We start from the raw sequence: 19,223 nt of genomic DNA on the forward strand, positions 1-19,223 counted from the left end.
ATGTTACAATGTGGATGTGAATTGGTCGGTCGAATTGAGTTTGGTTTTCAGGGGAACTTATCGCGGAAGTCAAACATGAAAGCCATCTTATATCTCCACGACCACGGACGGGCAGCGACATTGTAAGCATCACGTAAAGACACGGTCAATGGCCTGACCAAACCGTTGTGACGGAGCAGGGCAGGTATTCTGGTACTGCGACAAGGCGATGCGACCTTGTTTGGGCAATTGAAAAGCCCATGACGGGCGGCGGCGTCATTTTCGACGGAGAAGCGACGTCATGGATTCCAGAAGGGATCGTGTTGGAGCGGAGCTTCTGATCCTGGGCCAATGAGATGAGCCGGTCCCAGCCGAAGAGCTCGCAGCCGTGATCTAGATCTAGGTAAGGCTGAGTAAACATGCCAGAGCAATTTTAAGCGATGGACGTGATGAAAATCAGCTGTCGGCACTTGCATTTTGATGGAAGATGCGCCATATGAAGGTAAAGCTGTAAGAGTTGAGTAAGCTAGTAGAGGGGTGAATCTGAGCTTGATTTCATCTCATGTTCATACTTGGTGGGTAGTGGCTCATGCGTTCATCGGATGTCAAGAGGCTTGCATGAGACGACAGGGAGTTCTGGTCACTCAGCACCCACTGCGAAACGCAAAGTCACATTCATCTTGAGCCTCAATGGGGCTTCACTATTACTTCAAATTCAACTGGATGATTTCCGCCCGCCTCCGGGTCAGATCTCAACCGAAGAACGTCACCAAACTGCCGGGCCGGCCCCATCTGTCTGCCAGCTGACAAGAGAGTGTGGGTAAGGGGAAATTGGAGTCTTGGAGAAGACAGCGGAGTCTTGCTTCCGTCCCGTCGAGCCGTCTGATGAGTGAGGGGAAGGTGGGGTCGTCTGGGGTCTCGTCCGTCTTTCTGAGGGACAGAGACGGAATATTTGAACCTCTGGGCCGAAGTCAATCCCACTCTGGACATCGGTATCCCAAGAAGGTCGACTCAATATGGCAATCCGGAGCATGATGCGTCCGCAAAGGACAGCAAAGCCGTTTGAGCTGCCAGAATGCGCTGATGGTATTCGAAGCGACCCCTATATGAAGAGCGTGTCTTCGCGTCGTCTGTTAGCACTATGCGACTGAGCTGAAGCATTCGTGTTCTGTTGGCATCCTCTGTTGTTGCCGCTGCTTCATACCATTTCGCGACCCCAGCCGTCATCATGAAGTTCCAAGCTCTCCCCCTGGCGACCACCCTCTTGGCTGGCACGGCTTCCGCCTTTCAGCTCGGCGGGAAGGAGATGCCGCAGCCTGAGACGACAATGGCTGACAATTTCCCCTGGCGCGACCCATTCACAGCAAAGACGACAGACTCCTATGACCACACCTGTGAGGCGTCCAAGACGTTCGCCGCCACACAGTACACTCTGCATGACCTTTTCGAAAAGCCGCCCGTCGGGCTTTTCCCGTGGGGAGACGGCCTGAAGCTCTTCTTCTCCGGCCGCGAGTACCCCGGCGGCTGGGCGGGCCTCGATCGCCACATGTACGACCGCAACCTGCTCATGATGGACTACTCTGACCTCCCTCTTCGCGTCCGCGAGTGGATCGAGGAGCAAGAGCGCACCGAGGACAGCAATGGCAAGGGGCTCTTTGCTGTTTTCGACAAGCCCACCACCGAAGAGGAGAAGATCAAAGACCGCGTCACTGTCTCCAAGTCGCCCACGGATGTCGACCGTGACCTCGACCAGAAGCGCGTCGCCATCTTCGCGCCGGGCGCACTGTACCACATTCTGCCCCTCTTCGTCGCTGACGGCAGCGATTGCCAAGGTAAGCGGAAGAAGCTGGCCGTCCCCCTACCTTTGCCTTCTCATCATCTCGACGCATATGAAACTGACTTGGTCCGCAGCAACGCTCGCCGATTTGAGCAACTACAGCGCTGCGCCGAAGGATGCTGTTGTCGTGTCATGGCCCATCAGCCACACCCGACCCAACACCGCCCAGAAGAAGAGGGATATCGAGTTCACCGTCAAGGCGCAAGTCCTCAAGCTCAAGGAGGGTGCGAGCGAGGCCGCGGAAGAATCGCCGAGGGTTGTCAACGAGAAGGAAGCCGAGCCATCCCAGCCGGTCAAGGATGAGCTGTAGACGGGATCAGTAGGCAGGATGCACAATCGTGCAAATAGATCAGTACGTTCGGAATAGACATTCTTTCAAACCGAATGAGCGAATGATGTTACATCCTGGGAATGTGAGACTGAAAGTCATCCAAAGCCACATCCAGATTCCTAATGACATGGTCGCATGGATTATGAAGTCAGCGCACGCAAGCACTAGACCGAATCTGACGAAGGATAAAGCGGGGAGGATCAGGAGAGCGGCCAGGTGGTTGGTATCCGCCATTAGTAATCGTAGGAATCCTGCAGTTTTCTCCGTGGAACGCCGTGGAGCTCGCCGTGGCGGTGCCAAAGTCCAATGTGTGTTGTTTCGTGGGGCTTCACCGACACTCACCGAGAGGCACCCGCCGCTAACATTTCCCTTCTCGGACTCGAACGGCCATGCAGTCCGACACTGCGCTCCGTGGAGGCGGAGTCTCCTCCAAGTCTTCTCACCATCCGCGGCGACCAAAGGTAACAACAACACCGCCAACATTTCAGCATTACAAATGAAAACTTAGCTATAAGAACGGAGATCTCTCGCATGCTTTTGAATTTCGAACGCATATCACCGCTCCCATCTCAATCAGTTTCACACCATTGACCCGACATTAAAACCTCAACCAACAAGTCAAAATGTCTTCTCGTTACGCAAGTGAAGCCGCCAGCCCGGAGCCACTGGCTCAACCCTTGTCTTTTCCCTTCTCCACCAAAACAGCCAAGAATCGTTTCTTGAAGAGTGCAATGGCTGAGAACTTGGCGACGTGGAGTGGAAGCGAGCCATCCAAGAGAGGTGTTCCCACACCAGAACTTGTTGAGGTCTATCGCCGGTAAGTCGCATTTTCCCAACACCCGTCTCTCTCCCATAATTGTTCTCAAGAGTCTTTTTTTCAAGACTGACAAATTGAAATGCAGTTGGGGAGAAGGCCCAAACAACTTTGGTGTCATCGTCACTGGCAACATTGATGTCGAGTTCGACTACATGAGCAGCATTGGTGACATGATCATCACACCCGAGTGCAAGCCTGAGGGAGAACGCTTTGAAGGTTTCAAAGCCGTTGCTGCGGCCGGCAAGGCCGATGGTAGTCTCATGCTGGGCCAAGTCACCCACGCTGGAAGACAGGTTCAAAAGAAGATCCAGCCCAACCCGATTTCGGCGTCGGCAGTCGTACTCGGTATGCGGTTTTTCATCTCCCAAAAGCTCATGGCTAGACTAACAAACTTCAGAACCCAAGATGGGCATGGAATTCGGCAAGCCCCGTGAAGCGTCCAAGGAAGACATCAACCGCGTCATTGAAGGTTTTGCGCATGCCGCCGAATATCTTGACAAGGCCGGCTTCGACGGTATCCAACTGCACGCGGCGCATGGCTATCTCATCGCTCAGTTCCTATCCCGCACGACGAACCACCGAACCGACGAGTACGGCGTCCAGACGCTCGAGAACCGGACACGTCTAATTGCCGACATCGGAAAAGCAATCCGCGCGCGGACATCTCCTGATTTCATCCTCTCGGCGAAGCTCAACAGCGTCGAGTTCCAAGACGGCGGTGTAACCCCTGACGAGGCCCGCGAGCTTTGTGCATTCCTATCAGAGCTCGGTTTCGATTTCCTCGAGATTTCTGGGGGCACGTACGAGGCGCTTGGCATGTCTTGGACAAAGGAGTCTACTCGCAAGCGGGAGGGGTTCTTCCTGGAGTTCGCCGAGACGGTCGTCGCGGGTCTAGGAGACCGCGACACCCGCAAGACCAAGGCGTATATCGTGGGCGGTATGAGAACCGTGGGGGCCATGGTGAAGGCCCTGGATATTGTCGATGGCGTTGCCTTGGGTCGGCCTGGGGCCCAAGAGTTCCGGATCGCTTCGGACATTCTTGAAGGTCGTATCACAGGGGCAATTCGCCCAGTTCAAATGATGGAGGACGATTTCGGGTTCGGACTCACGGCGGCGGGTGCGCATATCCGCCAGGTCAGCAAGGGGCAGGAGCCCTTCGACTCGAGCGATCTTGCGGCTACCGGAACCTTTGCATCGGACATGCAAGCTTGGTACCAAGATATGATTGCTGACGGGGATAAGCTTGAACATCATGGTGGCGTTGACTTTTCTGGGAAGACGGTGCCTTATGGAGGCGTTACGGCAGCCCAGGCGTAAGAGCAAGTTGCGTCTTGTGATTCTCGGGGTTGATTGCTTTTCAATGCATTTAGAATTTTTTTCTTAGTTAGAATCGCCTACTTACTTAGAATTCCATTAAGATCTGCTTTTACATCAATAGAAGTTACCTGCATTAGACGCCATGTATCTCGGTGAGTCGGTGAGCATAGATGTACCACTGCATTAATGTGGCTAAGCTGTCTCGATTAGCAGCAATAGTCACACGATTTCGGTCAAAGAGTCTGCGAACCATCCAATCGGAATACGAGCCTGCTTGTCTGGAAGGATTCATGATGGGGTGGACTGTGGCTTGGTAGGTGACAAATGGGGCTATCCTCAGTCGGATTTGTAATCCTCTGCTTACACCCACATCCCGCGTCTGATTCGCTCCTTCAGATGTCATTTAACTCATGCGGTCAGTCAAATCGCAAATACGCCTCTGCAGATGGTCATCAAAGGGGTTCGATTCTGTAGATGACCTTGTTTTGGTTTGAGGAGTTCCGCCAAGAAGTGCCAGATTCCCCATCATCATGGAAACGTCTTCTCAACGGCGGAAAGGTCAGATCCACTCACCTCGTTCAACCTGCCCCAAAGACAAGTTTTCAGTCATGTTCTAACATAAGGTACGACAGCCTGCGATCTCTGTTTTATCAAGAAGATCAAATGCGACATGCTCAAGCCCGCATGTTCGAACTGCCTGCTCTACAAGTCAGAATGCCGGACAACAAGTGTGAGGCGAAGAGCACCTCACCCAAAAGAACGACCACAGCCTCCAATACAGAGCGAATCTGAAAAGTGAGGCGAGCTCATCCTTGGTATTCTCAACAGTCTTCTAATCAAGCACTCAGTCCAACGAAAGTCTCCGAGTTAGAGAGCCGTCTAGCGAGCATAGAAAAGCAATTGCAGCAAGCCCTCGACGCCAACCGTCAACACTCCAACCAAACCTCAACCCAACCCTCAACAGCACCGAGCTCAACCGAGAGTATCAATGGACGTGGGCAATCGGCAGAGAGCATCGAGTTCGTGGACCATGTGTCCAGCAGCGAGAGCCCAAGTGAATGGGTGACGGAGCCCGAGAAGCCCAAATTACCACCGCTCGAGGAGATCATGCCCATCATCGACGAGTTCTTCAACCGCTACAACTGCGTCATGCCGCTCTTTGACCCGCCAACGTTCATGCGCATGTTGTCAAATTGGTATGTGCCTTCTTCTGGGCAGTCCACGGCAGTGTGGGCAGCGGTCAATATCGCAATGGCGCTAGGCTACCGCTGCACTTTAAAGGAGCAAGGCAACTTGGACGCTCTGGTGGACGACCAGAAAGTGATGTATCATATGCGCAACGTACAATCTGTCGTATCCGATTTGGTCACGCGGGAAGAAGATCTCCTTGGCCTTCAGGTCTTGTTGGGAATGGTGGTGTTATTCCTGGGGACGAAAGACCCAAAGCCAGCTTCTGTCGTGATCGGGACTGCTGTGCGTCTAGCACACCGCATGCATCTCCATGACAAGGAATCGCTTCAGTTCTTTTCTCCAGAAGTTGCCCGACAAAGAGCGAGGCTCTTCTGGATCACCTATATCATGGACAAGGTAAGTCGCAGCTTGACAATTCTCGTGATGCACACGCGCCTGACCACATTTGTAGGAAATCAGCTTGAAGTCCAAGACGCCGTCGTTTCAGCTTGACGTAGATATCGACTTGCCGCTACCAGAAAGAGACCCGGAAGACGGTGCAGGCATAATGTTTGCGAGAAACGGCAGAAAATTCAACTACTTTCGAGCTCGGGTGGAGTTGAGTCACATTGCCGGCAAGGTCTATGACCAGCTGTACAGCACACGCGCTCGGAAAGTGTCGCAGCAAGATCGACAACTAAGAGTGACAAGACTCGAGGAGATGCTGGAGAACTGGCGGCGTAATCTACCGCCTGAATTTCAGATAGACTCGGCACTCCAATGTCTCGATTCCCTGCCGATAGTCCACATGTCGCTCCTTTACCACAGCTACTTCACGGCGATGGTGATGACACATGGGATCTACTCGCACGACGCGGACTGGGTCCGACGGATTAGCTCGTACAGTCAGATGACGATCAAGGATTTAGATTCGTCTCCGAGCTCGTCATGCGGACATCAAAACCCCCCTCTGCCGCTTGGGTGGGCCAAGTGCGCGGAGCTGAGCCGCAGTTGCATGAAGCTGTTCGTGGAGTCGCCCAAGACGGATTGCAGCATCTGGTCCAACTCGTGCGCGCACTTCTCCGGCCTGATCATTCTCCTGGCCAACATGTTTGTGTTCCCGGATCACCCACACCTGATGACAGACAACGAGCTGGCCAACCAGGCACTCAAGCTTTTCGAGCTGATGCTATCGATGAAGAGTTACGAAGACTATGAGTCCTTTCATAGACTGCATGAAGTCGTCAAGGAGCTCCATCGGCGTGCGTTGGAGGCTGTGGAGGAGGTTACGAGAAAACAAAAGGAGCGGGCAGAAGCAGCAGCAGCAGCAGCTTCGGCGATGGATACCGGCTTACCGTTTGGGGCTCAGCTCGAGGACGAAGTGGAATTCTTCCGAGATGCCGAGGCGGCAGGCTTGGAGGGGCCCTTCGTTGGAACGTTTGTGCCGGCATCACCGTTTGCGACAACATCGTGGGGTTTGGAAGGGTTGCAGAGCGAGGTAGGCCAGGTGCCGTCACTGGCAACGTACAGCCCTTTCTAGTCGGTGTAGATGCGACGAGAGCTCGATAATGAAGTTAATGATACACGTCAAGACGCAAATGAACATCGAATTCATCAGGTGCTTCGCTGTGAAATTTCGACCAATCTGACCGAAAAAACACGAGCGGGCCGGCCCCGATTCGGATTCGGAGCCCGGGTCATTGCCCAGATCTACCCGCTAGCTCACTGAAGCTTTCTTTCCAGGGGGGGCACGGGAGGGCAGCTGCGGGGTGAGGTGCTCCCATCTCTTTAGGCATTCCGGGGCTCGGATGACGGAGAGTGGGGCTCTTGGGTGCTTAGAGTTCGAAGATGGGGCCAGAGATCGATAGCAGCGGCCAATGACGATGCACCAATTTCCAAGCGGTGTAGGGAGGAAGGAGCTCCCGTCCACTAACAGCTACCACAGCAGGCACACAGCACCCAGCAGCAGGGACTGGACGACGTCGTTGTGTCGCAACTTCCCCATGCAATTGTCATGTCGTCATAGCCACAATGCTCAATCCGGACGCAATGAGTGGTTCCCGCGCGGCTGCTCCTCCTTTATCTGCGGCCACTGGGAACTGCTTCCGCAGCTGCTCCTCCAAGTGCCGCCGCCCCTCGAAGACCCCAACTGCTTACACTATCCGACGTCGACAACCTCGCTGATTGCCCCCCTCGCCCTCGTCCACCCAATTACCGCCCCAGGACTCGAAACCATCGTCTGATCGCAAGCACGTCACGTCACGCTCCCTCGCCTAGTCCGCCTCCCAGATCTCACTCCCCACGCTGCTCATGCGTATTCCGAGACCTCTATACCGTCAATCAACCATATCCAGCCTCCTCCGCAAGCCAATTCAAACCAGATCATTCTCCCAAAGTGTCAAAGACATGGCCGACTACAAGCTGAAGGCGGTCTCCTCGCTATCACTCCGACCGGGTGACAAGCAAGAGGTCGAAGTTGAGGGCATTGAAGGAGCAAAGGTTCTGCTTGTCAACGCCGGCGGCAAGATCCAGGCCGTTGGTCCCAAGTGTACCCATTTCGGTGCTCCTCTCGTCAAGGGCGTCTTGACGACTTCTGGTCGACTGACTTGCCCGTGGCACGGAGGTATGTTGACAACTTTGCTACGCCCCCGCACCATGCCCACGCTGACTTTTCCATAGCCTGCTTCAACACCAAAACCGGTGATGTCGAGGATGCCCCCGCCCTCGACTCCATTCCCGTCTTCAACGTCACCGAGCGCGACGGCGCAGTCTACATTACCGGCGAAGAATCCGCCATCAAGAGCGGCCGACGGAAGCCCAACTTCAAGTGCAATGTCGTCAGTGGAACTCAGGAGGAGAAGGTCGTCATTGTCGGTGGCGGCTCAGGCGCCCTGGGGGCTGTCGAAGCCCTGCGGAACGGCGGTTACCAAGGTCCATTGACAATCATCTCAGCCGAGGGATACCTCCCCATCGACCGTACCAAGTTGTCCAAGGCCCTTTTGACAGACGTCAACGCTCTGCAATGGAGAGACAAGGCTTGGTACGAGAGCGGCTCTGTTGACTGGGTCGACGACGAAGTCACCGACGTCGACTTCTCCGATCGCAAGGTATCCACAAGCGGCGGCAAGACACTGCCCTACACCAAGCTTATCCTGGCAACTGGTGGAACTCCAAGGAACCTACCCCTGCAGGGCTTCAAGGTCCTCGGGAACATCTTCACCCTTAGGACGGCCCACGACACACAAAAGATTGTCAAGGCCATCGGCGAGAAGGGCAAGAAGATTGTCATTGTTGGATCCTCCTTCATCGGTATGGAGGTTGCCAATGCCACCGCCAAAGACAACGATGTAACCGTCATTGGCATGGAGAAGGTACCCCTCGAGAGGGTTCTCGGAGAGAAGGTCGGCGCTGGTATCCAGAAGAGCCTTGAGAAGAACGGCGTCAAGTTCCACATGAATGCCGGCGTAGAGAAGGCTGAGCCCTCTGGTTCTGACCCGTCCAATGTCGGGGCGGTTCACCTCAAGGACGGCACCAAACTGGAGGCTGACCTGGTCATCCTGGGAGTTGGTGTTGCGCCCGCCACTGAGTTCCTCAAGGAGAACAAGGTCATCCGCCTTGAGCAGGACGGTTCCATCAAGACAGACGAGAACTTCTTGGTTGTTGGGCTGAAGGACGTCTACGCCATTGGCGACATTGCCACATACCCGTACCACGGACCTGGGGGCGATGGACGATACACGCGCATCGAGCACTGGAACGTCGCTCAGAACGCCGGCCGTACCGTGGCGAGCAACATCATCAACGCGGCGGTGCAGCCTGCGCGTTTCATCCCCGTTTTCTGGTCGGCCTTGGGCTCCCAACTGCGGTACTGCGGCAACACAATTGGCGGTTGGGATGATGTTGTGATTCAGGGAAGCGTCGAGGAGTCAAGCTTCGTCGCCTATTACACCAAGGGCGACACGGTTGTGGCGATGGCATCCATGGGCAAGGATCCCGCCATGGTTCAGTCGGCCGAGTTGATGGCTTTGGGCAAGATGCCGTCCAAGAAGCAACTGGCCGACGGCCTGGATATCACCACCATCGGACCGCTGGAAGCGTAGTTTAGTCGCCGAAGGATAATAAATGGACGATTTGTTTACACAATGCGGTATCATGTCTACACTCGTCGTTACCTACTGGAAATAATAATATCGCTCTTACCTGGCTAAGCAACCCTTGTCCGCAAGCTGATCAAACCCTGAGGGGCTTGTTGTCTTGTGTAGAATCTCTAGTAGATGCGCGCGAGAGTATTTTTGGAGGCTGAATCTATCGTAGACGCAGCCCCCAAAAAGGGATGCATGGGTATGTATCGGATAGCCGTAGTCGTACGAATCCATGGCAGCCGCAGCCGTCACGGGTTCGGCGCGGGGTGCGGGGGTGCGAACGCGTCGCAACGAGTTTCTTCTATTTCCCCAGCCTCCAGTCTCCCCAGATGTTGAGCAGCTGCGCTAGTCTGTAGAACCCCAGATCATCGAGCCACAGGCTCCGGGCCGGATCTCTGATATACTGGACATGTGACAGCTTGGCCTTAGAATGGAATCGACGACGACCCTACGAGCAGGGGAGGCGCCGCGCCCGACGTCGCGACCATGGGGAAGACATCGGCCCTATGGTGGAACCACCGACGGAGAGAAATGAGCAAGCGCGCCCGCAATGAAGGTGAAGCCATATGTGCGCATTATCTGTACGTGTCCAACACACACAAAAAGACTCTGGAATGGCTTCATTCAGGGGTTTGTGCTGCAGGGTCTTGGTACGCCATCAGGACATGATCGTACCGTCATCGGACGAGTGTTTGTTGGGGATGAGGTTGAGCTTTCTGCTTGAAGAAACAAATTTTCTTGTCTAATAGAACAAAATCCATCACGTTTATGCTGGAAACCATGGAAGCGCGTCTGTGTAAAAAGCCGCGTGCGGCTCAACAGAGTAGCGGCGGGATGATGCCAGCAGCTTGGCGGGTGGCAGATGGGGCTCCTTGGGGAAAAGGCATCGAGGAAAGGCCGAAAGAGTGAGCGGGAGTGTGGGCGAACAGCAGAAAAGACAAGACGATGGATCCAGTCGGGCAGGGGGCGGATCTGCGCTGCTGCAGAGATTCGGACCGGAGATGGAGACGCAGGAGACTGGGATGAGAGTCAGGGTCCAGGGTGCGGACGGCTCTGTCTTCTTTTCGCGTCTTTCAAGTTGCAGGATCATGGATGAGATCTTTCCCGTAGGAGATCAACAGCACGGCAGCAGTAGTGTTGGCGGTAGTTGGCACCGTTGATGGGCAATGGGGGCAGGCAGGTGATGCGGTTTGTTGAAGTGCCTAGTGCCCTGGAGAGGCCGAAGCACGGCGGCTACTGCACACACCATGAAGGCCGGTCGGAGGTGTGGTAGCGGCGGGCACCGGTGGGCGCAACCCGGGGGCCATGGTGGTGTGAGGGACGCGAGCCAGAGAGGTCGATAGGCCGTTTTGACCGAAGCCGCTGACGTTTTAGAGTTTGGCTGATGGGGTGCATTCGATGAGGTTTGCTGTTGGTGGTGTTGGTGGTGATGGCGCTCGTAGGGCGCGGCGGCCTTGTGAGAATTTCAGCGAGAGCATGGCCGGGCGGAATCGGAGGGTAGGTTGGTTGGTGACTGGTCAGCGGTTGGTTTGAGGCTCACGATGATGGAGAATCCTGATCGAAGCAGCGGAGAGAAAAATAGATGCGAAATAATTAGCGTTCGAAGCGAGGTGGGCTGCAGGAGCGAATAAGAGGCGGCGACGTGATGGGGAAAGAGGGCCAGCGACGTGGAAACGGGCCGAACAGCGTCCACTTCAAATCTTTCGAGACAAGCAACTGGGCGGCTGCAAGCTGGGGGAATGCCTGTGCTGGGGGCAGAGCCGAGGCCAGGCGTTGGTTGCCAGGACCATGTCAGCGGAGCGGGAACATGAAGGTGTCGACTTTGAAAATTGTGCACTTTTCTCTTGTTCTTTTTTTTTGTTTGTCATTTGTCTTGAAATGACTGGTTCGGGAGGAGGCGACGAGGAAAGAAGCGGCCTCCTTGCGTGCGACGACTCACGAGAGGTGGACGAAAGTTGGGAAGGAAGAGACATCGCGCCCAAGTGCATCTTGCCTTGGCTGTAAGTGGAAGGAAAGAGACGGCCCTAAGCCGGCAGTTGGTACCTTCCTACCAAGACACCCGTCTCGACTACGTCTACTTTTGACTGGTCGATGAGACGGGGTTTGGGGGTGTCAGATGGTGGTGTTCTCAACGGCGTGCTGGCACTGAATGGCATTGTTTTAGCGTTGCTTGTTGTTGAAGCTGGCAGCATCCAGTCAGTCAGATCATCCATAGTGTCATTCATTCAATTCAAGGTTGGCGTTGGCGGCCATGCCGTGCGTGGACCGACCCCACCTTTGCGACGGCCTCTCTGTACCTAGGTAGTGTACAACCACAGATGTACCGTTGTTGTTTTTCTTGCTTGTGTTCCTTGCTTTCCCCATGCAGTTTCGATTCTTCAAATTCCCCAGTTCCCACGCCTCTCCATATTCTCCCCCCATTCTCCAGAAAACCTTGCCATTGAGCTGGGAAACTGAGTCGTGGGGTTCGGGGTAGACGACCCCAAAAAAAGTTTTGCATCACCTGCCGGGCCCCTCTGCGTCCACCGTAGAGTATTGACTGCCAACTGAAGTTTCACGTAGGCATCCCGGCCATTCAATTCCGGCCGTTGATTGTGCATCGTCATCACGAATGAGAATTTTTAGACGGATGCCGGTGAGATGACAGAATAAGCATCGCCTATGGTCTTGGTCCTGTGTGCTGATCAATGCCAAGTTGAGATCACCACGCTGGGCAATCTGGCTCATGTGCCATGCCCATGGCGGCTTGGCATCGTCTGCAGCTCACCTCAACTCTCCGCGGCCTTAGACGCCACCTGCCGCCGGCGCGCGTCTCTTCTTACTTCACCTCAAGAAGAAGAAGGAGAAATACCTCTCCCGACCTACCTTGCCTACCTAAGGTAAGGTAGGTAGGTACATAGTACATACACGGCAGAGCACCTACCCTACCCCAGACTCTCCTTCCTCCCCCCCCCCCCCCCCTCATCCTGCACACCCTTTCTTTTTTTCCTTGGGTAGGCACGACCACGAATACAGCTAAGAGCGGTCACCCCCTGGTCCCTGCCCCGGATGGGGTTTCTTGTCGGGGGAGGAGGGGCACCCATGGGAACCAACCCGCAGCAGGAGGGACACTCGTGGAGTGTTCCACGACTCGGGCAACCCGCCGTGTCTGGAAGGGCCTCGACGCAGTACCTGCCGCGCCCGCAACCTCTGGGCGCCGCACCAAGTACCGCGCCTGCTTCTCGTGAGTACCTCGCTGCATCTCCTTCCTCCTCGTGATCGTCCATCGGCCCTACCCATCGTATGGTCTTTCCCATCGGCTCCCCACATCATTTGCCTCAACTCCACGCACCGTCGCGCAGTCCTGCCATCCATGATCCATGAACCATGGAACACGCCCATGAACCACCACCGCGTCCCTAGGTACCCATCGGCCGGCCATCATGGTGGCCCTGCACGCTACGTGACACCTGCGACCGTTGCGCCGTCTAGGTAAGCCTGTAAGGTATTCGTACCGCAAGGTTGGGGAACCAAAGTGTGGGAGCTCCGCGTTGTGCCACACACTCTGGGGAACTTTATATATCGACGTTTCCTCCCATCTCTTCCCCAGACGCTCCCCTTTCTGTCCCGTCTTCGTGTTCAAGCCTTCAGCTGCCCAACGTCCCTTCGATCCAGTCTCGCTTTCTGGACGTCTCCCACTCCTTCTCCCTCCTCCGACCTCAAACCTCCAGGTTCATCAACAACCTAGCCCATCATGGGTATCAAGCCAGCTGGCGAGCCGGGCAAGGCCTGGCCCGCCATTCTCATCGGCTTCTTCGTCGCCTTCGGTGGTCTGTTGTTCGGATATGACACCGGTACTATCAACGGCATCCTTGAGATGGTGTGTATTCCTCTGCTGACCCCGGCACATGCGAACGGCTCAAACTGACCATCTGCTCCCTCAGTCTTACTGGCAACGTCTGTTCAGCACCGGTTACGTGAACACCAAGGGCAACCTCGATGTTTCTCCCGACCAAGAGTCCGCAATCGTCTCCATCCTCTCTGCCGGCACCTTCTTCGGCGCTCTCGCTTCTCCCTTCCTCGCCGATACCATTGGACGTCGCATGGGTCTTGCTGCCTCCACCTGGGTTTTCAACCTTGGTGTTGTCCTCCAGACCATTGCCGTCGACATCCCCGTCTTCCTTGCCGGTCGTTTCTTCGCCGGTTTCGGTGTCGGTCTGATCTCTGCTTTGGTTCCTCTCTACCAGTCCGAGACTGCTCCCAAGTGGATTCGTGGTGCCATTGTCGGTGCTTACCAGTGGGCCATCACAATTGGTCTGCTGTTGGCTGCCATCGTGAACAATGCTACCCACCTTCGCCAGGACACCGGTTCTTACCGCATCCCCATCGCTGTTCAGTTCGCCTGGTCCATCATCCTCTTCGCCGGCATGCTGGTGCTTCCCGAGACCCCCCGCTTCCTCATCAGAAAGGGCCGCATGGAGCGCGCCGCCAACGCCCTGTCCAGACTTCGCCGCCTCCCTGAGACCGACCCGGCCATCGCCGACGAGCTTGCCGAGATCAAGGCCAACCACGACTTCGAGAGCAGCGTCGGCTCTGCTAGCTACCTTGACTGCTTCAAGCCCCCTGTCCTGAAGCGTCAGTTCACCGGCATGGCCCTCCAGGCCCTACAGCAGCTCACGGGTATCAACTTCATCTTCTACTACGGCACTCAGTACTTCCAGAACTCTGGATTCTCCAACGGTTTCGTCATCGGCATGATCACCTCCTCCATCAACGTCGCTTCCACCATTCCTGGCATGTACGCTGTTGACCGCTGGGGTCGCCGTCCTCTTCTCCTGTGGGGCGCCATTGGCATGTGTATCTCGCAGTTCCTTGTTGCCATGCTCGGAACTTTGACTACCAGCCAGGACGACGCCGGCAACATCATCGTCCTCAACCTCCCCGCCCAGAAGGCCGCCATTGCCTTCGTGTGCATCTACATCTTCTTCTTCGCCTCTACCTGGGGTCCCCTTGCCTGGGTCGTCAACGGCGAGATCTTTGGCCTCAAGACCCGTGCCAAGTCCCTCTCTCTCTCCACTGCCACCAACTGGCTCCTCAACTGGGCTATTGCCTACTCCACCCCCTACCTTGTCAACTACGGCGACGGCTATGCCAACCTCCAGTCCAAGATCTTCTTCGTCTGGTTCGCCGCCTGCTTCCTCTGCATCGCCTTCGTCTACTTCTTCATCTACGAGACCAAGGGTCTCTCTCTCGAGGAGGTTGAAGAGCTATACAACGAGGTCAGCGTTGCCAGCAAGTCTGTTGGCTGGCGCCCGTCCACCACCTTCCTCGAGCGCAGTGGCGCTGAGGGCAACAAGGCTGTTCCCAACAGCGATGGTGACATCACTCACCACGAGAAGACCGTCGGCGCTTAGGATGTGTCGTCAAATCATCTGCATGAAGGGCGTTTGTAATTGGATCCCCGGGGGGATATGAAGAGATGTATTAATGCATGTACCATTTCGAGATACCAAAGATTTTTCTGCCAATATTATTCAAGATTTACTGAATCAACCTGAGGTGTCGTCCTGCTGTTGTGATCCACGATGCGATGATGGTCTCCAGATCAATCCATGGACAAGGTGTGACATATGGATGCATTTGATGAGTGCAGTTGGTTTATCTTCCTGACTGTATTGAATGTCCGAAAGACTCTTGCCCTTGTCCGATAAAGCCGGCCATTCCCAAGCAACACGCTGACCGAAGGGGCTTCCCAAAGTTTACTAGCTCGTGTTGCGTCTCCTGGCCCGGCAGTGGGTGGCCTTTCCCATTCGCCGCCCGACAATGATGCGAAGTTCTGCCACACCGGCTGCGTCTTCCGTCGTCCACTCTGCACTCCCGCCTCCACAACCCCGGTCAGCACGGCCGAACTCACATCCCACTCTCATCTCCAAAGACGTCGAAACATCGGCTTATCGCCGGATGACACACGCACTTGCGCCCGCGCTTTTGCCGGGACTTGCCAGCGGCTATGCACCCACGCGACGAGCCGGCGGGCCTTATCGTGCATGCCGCAGCGCCCGTCTGTGTTCTCTCTGGGGCTTCTGCTTGAGCGGTGGGCGAAGATTGGGTAATTCGTGTCACAAGATTCGGAAGACGTTTCTCAAAGAGCGTCAGTTTTCGGGACTTCGCGCCGATGAGTCGTAGTATCAAGGTTCGGCGATCGATCACCAGGGTTTGAAAGGTCTATATAAGGCGACCAACTCACCCCTTGGTTAGTAGATGAATAAAAATGAGCTCATCCAAGACTGCTCAGAGAACATCATACTGCATTCATCCATCGCACTCAGAGACACAATGGCCTCCCGTCACCCGATCCCCAACACCTACCACGTCCCGCCCAAGGACCAGAAGCCGTCGTCTACTTCCGTCTCGAGCGCCGTCAAGTCCTTCTTCACCATGCCCGAATCTTACCCCGCCATGCCGTCGACGACGTCTCGGTATCCTCTGCCTACGGCGTACACAAAGACGAAGAGCAGTTCGTCAGCCCAACACAGTGCAAGCACTCAGGGGTCTTCAGGGCCCCGGGCCTCGGTCGACTCGTGGGATACCATCGACAAACTGAAGGATAACGAGACATCTTCTTGACGGTCTAGGTGCGGTCTTCCGTGGGCTCGGTGGATGAATGCGACTCGTCCCCAGCGCCAGGGATGAAGGATCTGGCGAGCAAGCATGTCTGGGCGATAAGCATGCCACTTGCTCCAACCTAAGTCAAGAGAGAGTGGCGCAAAAGCCTCATCCGCAACGGCTTCTTTGTTCTCAGGTTGGCGTCTGCGCCGGCTGCGGTCGAGCAGCGGCAAGGGATGATGGGCCTATTGTTTAATTCGACGTCTAGACAAAGCTTTCATTGAAAGCTGCAATGAATGCTCATTTCCAAAATAGTGAAAATGTCCGCCCACCATTGAAGCGCACACAAATATAGAAGCCATTCAGGCTTCCTCCTTCTCCTTGGCCCAAAACAAAGAAGCCTACGTGTTTAAGACATACGACTCCCCGCGATGGCACTGTTTACTCATTGTTTCCACGCCCAAAGACCTCTGTAAATTACCCGTCTCGACCATGTGTATCCGCCACGTCCAATTCTTCGAGTGCCCCTCGAGGGACGGCGTCCCCAAGCGCCACTCCATCAAGAGCAACATCCTCTGCTCCAACCACTTCCCCTGTCCCGACGCCCACTGGGAGTACCGCACCAGCGAGTACACCCAGATGTGCCCCGGCTGCTCCGGCGAGCCTCCCGAGGTCCCCAGCCAGAGGCCCCAGAGGGACGCCTGGGATCGCGACATGGCCATGGACAACGTCTGGGCCAACAACTACATCGAAGGCCTCGCCAACGCCGTCTTCGCCTGGGACTGGGCCCGCCACTTCAGCCAGAGCGACATGTCCTCCATCAAGCGCATTACCGAGCTCTATCCAACCTTCTTCCTCGAGCGCCGCTGCAAGGAACACGCCCACCGGCCCTCCCGGTGTCATTGCGAGGCCGCCGGGCCGCTCGCGTACTTGTACAACCCCGCCGCTGCCGCCCGTAGGCACTTTACCGACCAGGCGGCAGCGCGCTTCGAGGCGAACGCGCAGGTACAGAGCGAGTTCGCGCGGCAGATCTTTGCCGAGATTCACCGGAACCTCGCCGCGGAGTGTGCGGGCAGCAATGTCTACTTCACTGACGGCATCGCCCGACAGCCCTTCTTCTCTACGGAGGCTGTTATGCGGAGACAGGCGACGATTGACGAGATCGTCGGCAAGGCGTTCAAGACCGTCAACGACGAACTACTCGAGAGCGCGGCGGCGAACGGGGCGAAGTGGACCGACGCACACACGCTGATGGAATCCAAGGCATACCGGCGCAAGGGTCTCGTTCAATTCATGTGCCAGATTGCGGTATACGACAACGGCTTCTCCATGGCGCGGTTCTGTATCGTCGTGGAAAAGCTCGCGCGCATCATCCAGACGCCGCAGTGGCGTCGGTCGTCGGATGTCGTTGCGCTCGAGAAGCTGGCCAACGCAGTGTCATTTCCGCCTAGCGACGCGAATGTAGCCGGGTACGGAACCGGCACCGGGTTTGAAGAGCTCATCTGGGAGGCGATGGCGTTTTTCACAGGGAAGCGCGAGGTGTGGGCGCGGGAGATACGGAACTACACGGCGAAGCGTCTCGTTTTTCAGCAGTCCGTCGAGGACGTGACGGATGCCGAGCTCCAGGCGCTCATTAAGAACAACGGCGTCCAAGAGGAGTGCGTGATTTGCTATGCGGATTACTGGGAGCGCCGCTCGGAGAAGGAAGTCCCGCCGGCGGTGTCCAGTCCAACGGCAGCTGAGCGACCCCGTCCCCGGCCGAGACGGCGACTCAGCGCCCAGGAGAGCAACTTATCCAACCTGTCCAACATCTCGAACCAGATTCGGCGGCTCAAGTGGGACGACGACCCCAACGTGCAACTACGGATCTTTGGTGCGAGCACGGCGGGATGGACCGTGTTGGACCGCGGAGAGCAGCCTGTCCGGATTAAACATTGCGGGCATATCTTTGGAAGGAGCTGCTTGTTCCGGACGTGGGTGACGGAGGCGAATGATCCAGACTTGAGACCGGCGTGTCCGATGTGCCGGGCAGAGCCTCCGGACGGGGTGATCCGGATGATGGAGGGTTTTTTGGGACCGTTGATGACGCGCGGGGCGGCATGGGGCCTGCCTACCTCTCTATTGTCGCTCGTCCGCCGGCAATGAGTGTTTGCTGTGTTTGGCTTGGGTTGGTTTGGCGTTTGCAGGCTCTTAGTTTAGATATTCCCAAACATCATCTTTCTGGAAATTTCATGTCCTTCGCATGTGTCGCTTCTGTAGCGGGCGTATTCGTAAGCCCCTTGCGTCGGCAACGAGATCAAGTTCATGCCTCGGGAGGTGTCGACTCGGATAGGGCGCACAAGGTCGGAGACATTGACGGCCACAAGGTTGGTGAGGCGGCGCAGTGCGGAAGCGAGCCGCGTCGGGAAAGCCATATCGACAGGGGATGGTTGACGCCAGACCGGACGTTTGAATCTGTGTCTGCAGCAAGCCGAAGGGCCTGGTGATTCGGAAAGGCTTGTCGGCCGTATGAAGGAATCAATAAGTCGTCCGAGCATGATTTTGATGACTGTGTTTGGTGCCTGTCTGTGTTGTGTGACCACTGATCTCGGCGAGACCGCGAGGATGTTGGTGATAATGTTGGTGATGTGTTCTTGACGAGAGATTGGCGAGAAGACTCTCCTCGCTTGGGCGGTTGAAGTGAAGATGCGGAATGCAAGCAGGTTGCCGAAAGGTCGGATATGCATGGTCTCAGCCCCTGGACGATAATGCATCTCTTAGATCTCCGGCTGCGACGCTGGAAAGACAAGCATGGTGAGCATGGTGATATGGCGGAAGCATTAGGTTGTGATTCGGTCATGGCCGTCCGGGTTGATGCGTGGTGGCGCTCGATACCAAGCCAGAGGAAGAACATCCGGTGCAGAAAGTGCCTCCTTCCTCAAGTCAGAAAGAACATTGTGAACACCCACTGTACCACTGAGCTGAACTGAGGCAGTGGCCAGAGCTTCTCTCATGTGGATCCCCCTTGCCCCAAGCGTGTCTTGGCTTCGGCTGCCGAGCTCTGGG

General features: G+C 55.9%; 5 protein-coding genes across 5 annotated transcripts; all 5 read left to right on the forward strand.

Annotated features, from left to right (window-relative positions):
• Nucleotides 1-1,207: 1,207 nt before the first annotated feature.
• CGCS363_v012821 (uncharacterized protein) lies at nucleotides 1,208-2,126 on the forward strand (the record flags this gene model as incomplete). Its single annotated transcript, XM_036644670.1, has 2 exons — nucleotides 1,208-1,811; nucleotides 1,891-2,126. The coding sequence occupies 2 exons, from the start codon at nucleotides 1,208-1,210 to the stop codon at nucleotides 2,124-2,126; spliced, it is 840 nt and encodes a 279-aa protein (XP_036489391.1).
• A 644-nt stretch (nucleotides 2,127-2,770) lies between these two features.
• Nucleotides 2,771-6,991, forward strand: nadA-2 (NADH-dependent flavin oxidoreductase nadA; the record flags this gene model as incomplete). The annotated part of the gene is made up of 5 exons (XM_036644671.1): nucleotides 2,771-2,964; nucleotides 3,050-3,309; nucleotides 3,362-4,277; nucleotides 5,130-5,868; nucleotides 5,924-6,991. The coding sequence occupies 5 exons, from the start codon at nucleotides 2,771-2,773 to the stop codon at nucleotides 6,989-6,991; spliced, it is 3,177 nt and encodes a 1,058-aa protein (XP_036489390.1).
• An 866-nt stretch (nucleotides 6,992-7,857) lies between these two features.
• Nucleotides 7,858-9,551, forward strand: aif1 (Apoptosis-inducing factor 1; the record flags this gene model as incomplete). The annotated part of the gene is made up of 2 exons (XM_036644672.1): nucleotides 7,858-8,074; nucleotides 8,131-9,551. 2 exons carry the CDS (start codon nucleotides 7,858-7,860, stop codon nucleotides 9,549-9,551), a joined length of 1,638 nt encoding a protein of 545 aa, XP_036489389.1.
• A 3,775-nt stretch (nucleotides 9,552-13,326) lies between these two features.
• Nucleotides 13,327-14,986, forward strand: ecdD-1 (Major facilitator-type transporter ecdD; the record flags this gene model as incomplete). The annotated part of the gene is made up of 2 exons (XM_036644673.1): nucleotides 13,327-13,452; nucleotides 13,517-14,986. 2 exons carry the CDS (start codon nucleotides 13,327-13,329, stop codon nucleotides 14,984-14,986), a joined length of 1,596 nt encoding a protein of 531 aa, XP_036489178.1.
• Nucleotides 14,987-15,908: 922 nt separating this feature from the next.
• On the forward strand, nucleotides 15,909-18,323 carry CGCS363_v012825 (uncharacterized protein; the record flags this gene model as incomplete). Its single annotated transcript, XM_036644674.1, has 2 exons — nucleotides 15,909-16,089; nucleotides 16,534-18,323. 2 exons carry the CDS (start codon nucleotides 15,909-15,911, stop codon nucleotides 18,321-18,323), a joined length of 1,971 nt encoding a protein of 656 aa, XP_036489388.1.
• Between the last annotated feature and the right edge of the window lie 900 nt (nucleotides 18,324-19,223).

Source organism: Colletotrichum siamense, assembly GCF_013390195.1.
Source record: "Colletotrichum siamense strain Cg363 chromosome Unknown KSG_Cg363_contig09, whole genome shotgun sequence".
NCBI lineage: Eukaryota > Fungi > Ascomycota > Sordariomycetes > Glomerellales > Glomerellaceae > Colletotrichum > Colletotrichum siamense.